We start from the raw sequence: 10,237 nt of genomic DNA, 5'->3' as shown, positions 1-10,237 counted from the left end.
TCACGAGGATAAACCGCGGAGAATTGTGTATATATTTTCAAAACTAACTACTTAGCTCTACTTAATTATCGAACACTGTTTAAGTAAATACTGCAAACAGATACATAAAATTTTATGTAGATACAAAATATAATATATTATGATATAATATTATACAAAGGTCTAATATATTTCAACCCTCAAAAATGCTTAAAAATTCCCACTATTACAGGGTTTCGAAAGTGCTGAAAACGAAAATAACGTTTAAAATCCCAGGAAAGGAGTACTGTCGAAGATAAGAAAATTATAGGTTCAAAAATTGGGGGATATTTATTAAACGTAAAATGAACACTAACTTAATAGCAATCATTTTAGGTGAAGGGGTCGTTGTCTATTTTTGTAAGCAAGGATGTTTATTTAGTAATTGTGGCCTGGTTTAGAACTCATAAGATTACCAAAAAAAGGGTGGTATATCAGTTATCGATCCATCTCTCTGTCTCTGTCTCTGTCTGTCTGTCTGGCTCTCTCTGTTTCTCCCTTACATTTGTCGGTTTTGCTGCTTCGGTTGTCTTCCCCGTTGCCTTACCAGGCTACTAATATATGTATATATCTAAACTGACTGAATATTGAGATACTCTTACCTTTGGTTATATGAGACGAAACTACTTGAACATTTTCAGGCATTTTAAAGATCACAATTCTATTCTATGGTTTAAATATCATGACATTTGGTAAAAAACAACCTATATGTTGAAATCAATAACATATGACCAATTTTTTTTACGTTTGTATATATAGTTGTTACAAGAACAAGTCACCTGTTCTTGTAAGTGAGTAAATATGAGATAAGATAGCCATGAATTCGAACCTGGGAAGCTAGATTTGGAATTGAGAATTCGGATCATAAGTTAAAATAAGTAATACAGAATGTTATTGAAAATGGAATGTAGAACTACACACTCCCATTGTCAGAACTGTCAAACCGTATGAATGTCAATCTGTCTATCAATCTCTCCTATTTAGGTACGTAAGAAGATATAACCTTATATTTTTTTTAGAGATGCATGAATGAGTGATATCTCTGCTGGATCTTGGAAACTCTGATGAGAGAGAAAAATCACAAAAATTGGGCCATAGATACTTATAAAAGGAAAACAAAGCCATACTTAATAGAACAACCGGGAAAAGAATACGTCAGGGCACTTTTGGGACGAAAGGAGTCGTCAATTTCGAAAGAGGTAAAGTGAGACCTCTAGTTTACGACATAAGGGTGGCTGGATAAAGCAGCTGACGTGGATCAGGGGAGGAATACCCTACACCCCAAAAAGTAAATGCCAAGAAGATCAGAGAGGGTCTGATCAAATAAAAAAAATAATAATTGTGAAGTCAGTTGGAAATGGCTGACTAATTGATTCTTTTAGCCTGATCTTTCTTAGCCGTGCTGTTGTGTAGATATAAAGAAAAAAATTGTACTAGAATTTACAAATGCGTACATTTTTTTAAAAAATAAGGATAGAAGGGATGTTACAAGAACAAGTCGCCTGTTCTTGTAAGTGAGTAAATATGAGATAAAATAGCCGGGAATTCGAACCTGGGAAACTATATTTGGAATTGAGCATTCCAATCATAAGTTAAAATAAATAATACAGAATGTTATTGAAAATGGAATGTAGAATTACCCATTGCTTAGTTCACATAAAATAGTTAGATATCTGATTATTGAAAAAGGAATGTGAGAATGCAATTTTGTGCCTGTTAAAGAAATGAAATAAAAATAAGGAATTTTAAAAACGAACAATGGAAAATGTTATACTTATTTGTAAAGTGGGTTAATTGAAAATTAGGTTAGAGAAATCGTTCTTTGTAACAAGGCATGTTCAGACACGTGAGGCATGTCAGGACACGAGTCCGATATGCACGTTGTTTGGTCATGTAATGACGTTATGAGTTCTCAATATAGTTAGAGCTTGGCAGAGGAAAGGAAGTAAGTAAGTTAGGAGAGAAGAGAGAAGTCAGGGTTGGACAGATAGAGATGACATCCGCCTTGGGAAGCGAAGGTAAGAAGAAGGAAATCATGTAGAGACTTTGAATTCCTTGATGCAAAGCCATTAACCGGTCGAAATGGAATAAACGAAAATCACCATATTTTTGTTACTGTCGTCTTCATGTTTTGTCATTCAACAGCAAAGGTATTGTGAATTTGTATTATAAGACTTGTTTTCCACTCATCTGTATTTATAAGACCTTGTGTATAAACTCATCTAAGAATGTGTCTATGATCTTAAGAATGCGTCCCCCTCAGCTATTATTAATAATGAATGTTCCTTCATTATGATAAAAGACTGAAATCCTCATCTCAAAAATATGAGTATTAAGAAAATATTTAAAGAAACATTCCCATTGCCAGAACTGTTAAACAGTATAACTGTCAATCTATCTATCAATCTCTTCTATCTATCTATATATCTTTCTCATCAAAATTGAATTGCATGTCCCTGTTAAAATGTCCCTGTCTCTGTATTAAATATATCTTTCACCAATATGATATCTCCACAACATGAACAAAGACGAATATGACCAACAACAAATATATAACATACGTCATTTCTTTAATATAACCAGTATGTAATATAGTGTCCTAGCAGGCAGCTTCAGTTTTTCTGCTTCGGTTGTCTCCCTTGTAGACTTGCCAAGCCATAAATATATGGATATATCTATACGGAAAGCCAATTGAATAGTGTAATGCTCATATCTTTGGTTCTATGGGACGAAACTACATGAAAATATCAGGCTTTTTTAAGATCATAATACTAATCTATGGTTTTATTTTATGACAGTTGGTAAAAAAGAACCTATATTTTCAAATAAAATACAACCGAATTTTCCAACTGCTGCTTTGGATTGTATGTTGCGCAGAGTTTTTCATTTGCTTCGTTGTCTCCACTTATTAGTGGCAGGCTACTAAGCATGATTATCACAGCTGATGAATTTCAAAAATACAATCTGGATGAGAAAACACTTTAGGGAAAGGATATGCAATAAAATTCTGTTTTAAACTTGAAAAAAACAACAAAACCGTATGGAACGCTTCATACTGCTTTTGGGTCATCTTGCATGATACGAACATCAGTGTTTGAGTAGCATAAGAAATTAAAGGAAAGCAGAGTAGCTGTGCGGGATAATGAAGGGTGTAGCAGTAGTAAGCAAGTCAGAACAATATAGTTCATTTGTCAAATAAAGAAGTTCACAGATAAGGACCGTCGTGTGTCTACATTGACAATACGTGCATAAGTTGATGTCCGTGTGGAATTGTACACAATTATTCGCAAGAAACTGAAGATGCGGAGGATTTGCGAAAAAATTATCCCAAGATTTCATATAAAAGATGAAAAAGGAAAACATGTCTCTGCCAGCACAAAAATGGTAAATTAAGATTCTGCAGTTCTTGATGACCTGCGATTGAAGTTGGGCCTACTTCTATGACACATAGACAAAGGGAAAGAGTTCCCTGTAAAAGCATGCTGACTCTCCCAGACCCCAAAAGTCGGACAGTTCAAATATACTCAGAAACATATGAGGACGCCTTTTTGTAACCACGGGCATGATCTACATGCACCGCCCTCCCCCCACCACCTGGACGGACAGTTTACCCGGAATATAAAGTTGAGCTTTTAAGAGATTTCAGGAAGAGATTCTGTCGAAAAAGGCGATCATTCTTCAAATCGGGTCAGTTGCAATTCCACCAGGACAATTCATCAATGCCCAACTTCATCCTTGTCACAGACGATTTGACCAAGGGTTGCATCAAGACAGTTCCTTACCCAATAAGCCAGAACTTGCTCCCTGTGACTTTTGGTTATTCTCAAAGCCCAAGGAAGGGCTTGTGGGATGTCGTTATGAGAAAATTAAGGACATGAAAGCGGCTGCAACGAGGGGTATTGACAAGATAAAAAAGAGGACTTTCATGGGGCATTCCAGAAGTTGTTGGAACGGTAGAACAAATGCAGCCAGAGAAGATTGCTGAATGTGGGTACTCTCAATATAACTACCTATACGACAAAACTCAGGAAACTTATTGAAGGTACTTCGTATATATATATATATATATATATATATATATATACATATATATATATATACATACATATATACATATATATGTATATAAATATATAGACATATATACATACATATATGTATACGTATATATATATATTATATGTATAAATATATGTATACATATATGTATATATATAATATATATACGTATATATATACATACATATATATAAATATATATATACATACATACATATATATACATAGATACATAAATTCATATATATATTCATATATATATTCATATATATTTATACATATTCATATATATATATATATAAATATATATATATACATATATATACATACATATATACATACATATATATACATATATACATACATATATATACATACATATACATACATATATATATACATATATATACATACATATATGATGATGATGATGATTGCAACGTCTTGTCAGACGAGTGCCACTCCCTCAGGTACTGAAAGTCCATGGGCCCGAAGATAACCTTAACTTTAGTCCTGCCGAAAAAAAATTCACACGCACAAGCAGACATGACACTGAAGACGGTCACTGGTATACATACATATATATATATATATATATATATATATATATATATATATATATATATATATATATATACATGCACGCATGCATACACATATGCACATACACACATACAAATAACCCACATATATGCATGCATACATACACATTACATATATGCATACATAGACATACTTATACACAAATATACACAAGACGGTCATTGGCATGCATACACACACACACACATATATATATTTAAACGCGAATATACATATATACAGATACACACATATTTGTAAACATACACATATATGTACATACACCATGAATACACATACATACGTATACAGACACACATGCATACATACATATATACATACATACACATACATACATCCATACGTGCACATACGCACATACCTATATACACACACACTTACCTACATATACGTACACGTATGTAAATATGCACTCATACATACAGATATACATACATACATACACACCTACAAATACATACACACATATACATCCATCCATCCATCCATACGTACACATACGCGCATACATATATACACACACTTACCTACATATACATACATGTACGTAAATATGCACTCATACACACATACATACATATACACACATATATATGCATACATACACAAATGCATAAATACATATACACACGCCCATATACATACATGCACACATACACACAAACACACATATACACACATATAAATATAGATATACACACATACACATGAACATAAACATACATACACCTATATATATATATATATATATATATATATATATATATATATAGATATATAGATACATATAATAGTGGCAGATCAATTACTACATGCTTCCAGCATTTCAGACCTACACGCGTCACAACTTTTCCGTCGCAATAGGACCGTTTCTTTTTTTCTTATAGCTCGAGGGAGTATCTGTACCTGATTGTGTTACAGAGTTTTAGCTTTGTACGACAGCTTAATCTCTCTCTCGGTTCAAAATGTTGACATCCATCAACAAGCAAGAGCAAGAGAGCCAGCAACAAGTCAAACTGCAGACCAGATTAATGCGGGTACTGGTCTCCCGCTTTATGTTTTTAACTCAGAGATTTGCTTCTCCTAGAGGGGTTGCCTTCACCATGGCTTACGGGAGCCCTCTCCACCCCAATACACATATACACACACACAAATATACACGGTGCTAGTTGGCCGTTTACCCAGAAAAAGAGTTCATTCGCCCTTTGGGAGGTCTTGTTTTTAATCCTTCAGGGAGACTAGCCGCCCTCCTCACCAAACAAGCCTGGTAGGGGAACCAGTTTAGTCGCCGGTGACCCGACCATGAGGCAGGTAGTACTGGGTTACATGGTACCAGTAGCATACATATATATACATACATATATATATGCATATATATATATATATATATATATATATATATATATATATATATATATATAATGGAAATTCTGATAGCAACATTAAATTGTGTTAGAATCACACACAATTTATCCCAGATTTTCCATTTTAATTATTACTCCATCTTTTATATCGAGCTTTCTTTATCTGCTTCGAATCGTCTTGTCAAAGGTAATAATTAATAATATTTATTTGGACTTTATGTGTACAATATTATACAACATGTATTCTTACTGAATTTCAGTCTTTGATTTATATATATATATATATATATATATATATATATATGTATATAATGTCCACACAAACACGCACACGCACACACACACACACACACACATATATATATATATATATATATATATATATATATATATATATATATACATCTTCTGATATTTGAAACATTTTAATTATTACAGGATATACAAATGCAAAATGAACACATATAGAAAAAATTGTTTGTACTTGTATTAATATTCGTTTACTAATTGACTTTTGTTTTCTTCTCTGAAATAAATAAACATTGCAATAAAACGAGATCGAAACCCGGAATATGAGATCCAAACATCTTACCGTTCGCCAAAGATAATGTTGTGAATAAGATTTGTCGCTGCATTTGCGACCAGACTGTACAATTTGAACGGTTTCTCGTCAGAATTTTCGAAGATGCTTTTAATCTCGAAGATTTCTTCGAGGATTTTCTGCTCCATGCCCTGTTTTCCCATTCCAAGGTCTCGGAGGCAGGTTAACCCAAAACGACGCATGTTCTTCCACGATTGTCCCATACTGAACAGCACGCCTGAAAAATTCGCAAAAAAATAAAACTATAATTAATCTAAATGTTACATATGGAAGGGGGCAGATCCCAGTAATTAGAGAAACAAAATAAATAGGATCGAAAATAATATTTATTAAAGGAGAATTCTAGAATCGATCTAAGTAAAAAGAATGGTAAAAGGAAGACATTAAAATGTAGATACAAGTCAGGGAATGTTGAGAATTATTTATTATATTAGAATAACTATACTAGTTAGAGAAGTAGAATGAATAATCAATTTAGGAATGTTCTTTGTGTTGCCAAAAACGTATTGGAAACATGTGTAATACGTAAACTCCACATGCTGAGACATTAACTTGTTTGAGCATGATATGACGTCATAAAGGAAGATAGATTACAATATGATCAGTAAAGTTAGGGTTCGGAAATGTTAGTCAGAAGAGTTCTGATTTGACAGAGTTGTGAGAGGTGAGTTAGCTTAGCCCTTTTCGAATGTATAGCAAAAAGAGTGACAAGACAATGTCAAAATCTAAAAGGCATCGAACGCCTGACCATTCTGATTCAGCTGGAATAAATTCTCCCAATCATAAATAAGCTTGTTCTTCGTTTGTCATCCAGCGAAAAGTAATTTGAATGGCTTTCTTAATTATAACACTACTATTTCAGCTCGTATGCATAACTAGAGTTTTCCTATGTTAAATTGTTAGATGAAAGTACAGAATAAATTAAAAAGTACACTTCCCTCCCCATATAAAGAATTCTTTTCTTAATAATACCGTTATTATTTCAGCATGGTCCATATTCTGTATAAGTCAGTTTTTGTTTATTAAATTGTTAGATGAAAGTCAAGATAAACAAGGAAAATAAGAAAAAAAAAAGGAGAAAAGTGTAAGAAAAAGGAAAAGAAGAATAAAGAGAAAATAAATAAAAGAAATTAAGAAAGAGATTGTTTAATACGGAGGGGAACACAAAATGCAAGTGAGATAACATACAAGCAGCTAGTAAGGCGGAAGTAAGAATAAATATAGAAAAACAATATATTAATCGTCAAAAGTTGACAATCAATAAAAATGCTGACAGGCAAAGTACGTATGCAGATATCCAGACACATAGATATATGTTTATATCCAAAACATACAAGCAGACAAAACCCTATAAATAAAACAATAAGAAAGCGAAAAAGGAGAAGATTTGTTTAACTAATTCTAAGCTTCCATATATAGTTAAGCACATACACAGATACATATACAGGCACACATATATAAATATGTATTTTTGTGGTTGGCTTCCAATTATGGAAGATATACCTTTTATCATGCTGATTCATTCGGTTGAACACTTGGAACTCGACAGAGACATCAGAAAACATAAATGTAAATAAACCCCTTCCTTTCGCCAAATCCTACTTGCGCACTGAATCCCTTACTATGACAGAATAATTTTGTTTTTTCCTTCCTTTCCAGTAGAGTTTCCAAGAGGCAAAACAGGAATATCCCACATCTAAATGTCTAAATCTATAAGATATCTTGTAACATTTTTATTCTTGTTACGTTTTTACGGCATATTTTATTTTTTCCTTCTCAATAATCTGAGTGATTAGCCCTTGTACTGACTTCGTCATGTACCTGAAGATCTCTCGTGTCTACCAACGTGTGAATTTTTAATTTATTGTGTCGAGAGTTACTCCGACTCAAAGCAGGTATTTGCAGCCTGCCCTAATTAAGCACTCAATATCGCAGAGTCCATTTGTTTTTTTCCTACAGTTTCACGCATTTATCGTGTTATATATAGAAGGGGACTGACCCCACTAATAAACAAAAAACGTAATTAGGATTAAAAATAATATTTATTATAAGGAAAATGCTAGACTCGAACCCAGTATTCAAATGTTAAAAGTAAATACATAATGCAATCTCAGGAATTTAGTAAATTTACCATTTTTAGAAGTAACTAAATAACGATACAACTAGTGGATCAGATATCGGACAATGTAAATTAAGGAATGTCTTGTTTTTGCCAGAAACGTGTTGGGCATATGTTATGTAAATCCACGTGAGGAAAGCACATGTTTCAGCACGTTTCTGACGTCACAAAGTAAAGTAGTTTTCAATACATTCAGTTAAGAGGGCTCGAGATGAAGGAGTCAAATAAGAGAGAGCAGTAGAGACAGATCACTCAGGGTCGAGTCATGAAAGATAAGAGCTAGCTAAGCCACTTTCGAAAGCGAACAAAAAGGAATAAAGGCAATGTAGAAATAAGCAAAGCATTCGAATCCCTAATTTCTTATCCGGATCGAATAAACATCATCATCTTGATAAGTCTTCGTTTGTTTTCGTCGTTATTTCATCCATCGAACGGTAATTTGATCTTGTCTATCGTATTTGTATGAAACACCTTTCTAAAGTGTAACTGGGTCTCTCTTCTCAGAAAGTGTTAACAGAATCGCCTTCTTAAGTAATGGATTTACCTATGCGTTATAAATATGAACTTTCTATTCGCTTATGCACACACTTGCATACACATCTATAAACGCGTATACATACAAACATATACATATATACACTATATGCTATTCAAGACATTTTTCTGGTAGTACACACGTTAAACTCTAATTTCCTTCGAAGTAATCTGCTCTGCCTACAATGCACTAGTACCGTTGTAACAAGTTCTGGAATACCCCATGGAAGGCAGATAACGAAGAAGTAAAATTCAAGTTTTTTTTAATAAAAACAACATTTAAAAATGTGACCGAGAAGGCAATATGGAAAAAGAAAATAGCAAAGTCATTTTATCAAATTGAAAACGTTATGTCGATTACAACAACAACAAAAAAAAACTTAATTAAATATTGCCCCACTGCACATCCATACGTGTGCAAAAGGTTTTAATGATCCAATAATAAGGTACCTTACACACACACACACACACACACACACACACACACACACACACACACACACACACACACACACACACACACATATATATATATATATATATATTTATATATAAGGCTCGGTTAAACTGGTACCCGAAACAATTGCACCGGTGAAAATAGCAAAAGTGAATAAATAGGTAAAAATGGCACTTTGACAACGAAAAAGAAAGACCATAAGAAAAGGAGTGGGGCTAATTTTCATTTCCCCTACTTTGTAATAGTGCCAAGCCTCCTTAGATATTGTTCAGAATAGTATGTTTGGTTGGGTTCAAATTCGAAAAAATAACATTTTATTTAATAATTATTTCGTCATATATATTCATGTATAATAATCTGCAAAAAGTCAAACTAAAATTTCAGCGCTGCCATATTTATCTAAATTCAAGTTATGTTTTTCAGTCCTGAAAATAGAAAATAAATTAAATGATTTAATCCTTGGCGGCCACTGATTTTAATTT

At 33.1% G+C, this 10,237-nt stretch overlaps 1 protein-coding gene across 1 annotated transcript in view; it reads right to left on the bottom strand.

Moving 5' to 3' along the window:
- Nucleotides 1–6,967, bottom strand: part of LOC145256187 (cytochrome P450 2U1-like) — a 52,512-nt gene extending 45,545 nt beyond the window's left edge. Inside the window, exon 1 of the mRNA XM_080114775.1 lies at nucleotides 6,637–6,967. Within this exon, the coding sequence (XP_079970901.1) occupies nucleotides 6,637–6,848 (212 nt within the window). The 5' untranslated portion in view covers nucleotides 6,849–6,967. The remainder of the gene's footprint in view (nucleotides 1–6,636) is intronic.
- Between the last annotated feature and the right edge of the window lie 3,270 nt (nucleotides 6,968–10,237).

Source organism: Euprymna scolopes, chromosome 32 (genome assembly GCF_053919585.1).
Source record: "Euprymna scolopes isolate OS-2025 chromosome 32, ASM5391958v1, whole genome shotgun sequence".
NCBI classification, from domain to species: Eukaryota; Metazoa; Mollusca; class Cephalopoda; order Sepiida; family Sepiolidae; genus Euprymna; species Euprymna scolopes.
This window is presented reverse-complemented; position numbering and strand designations above follow the sequence as displayed.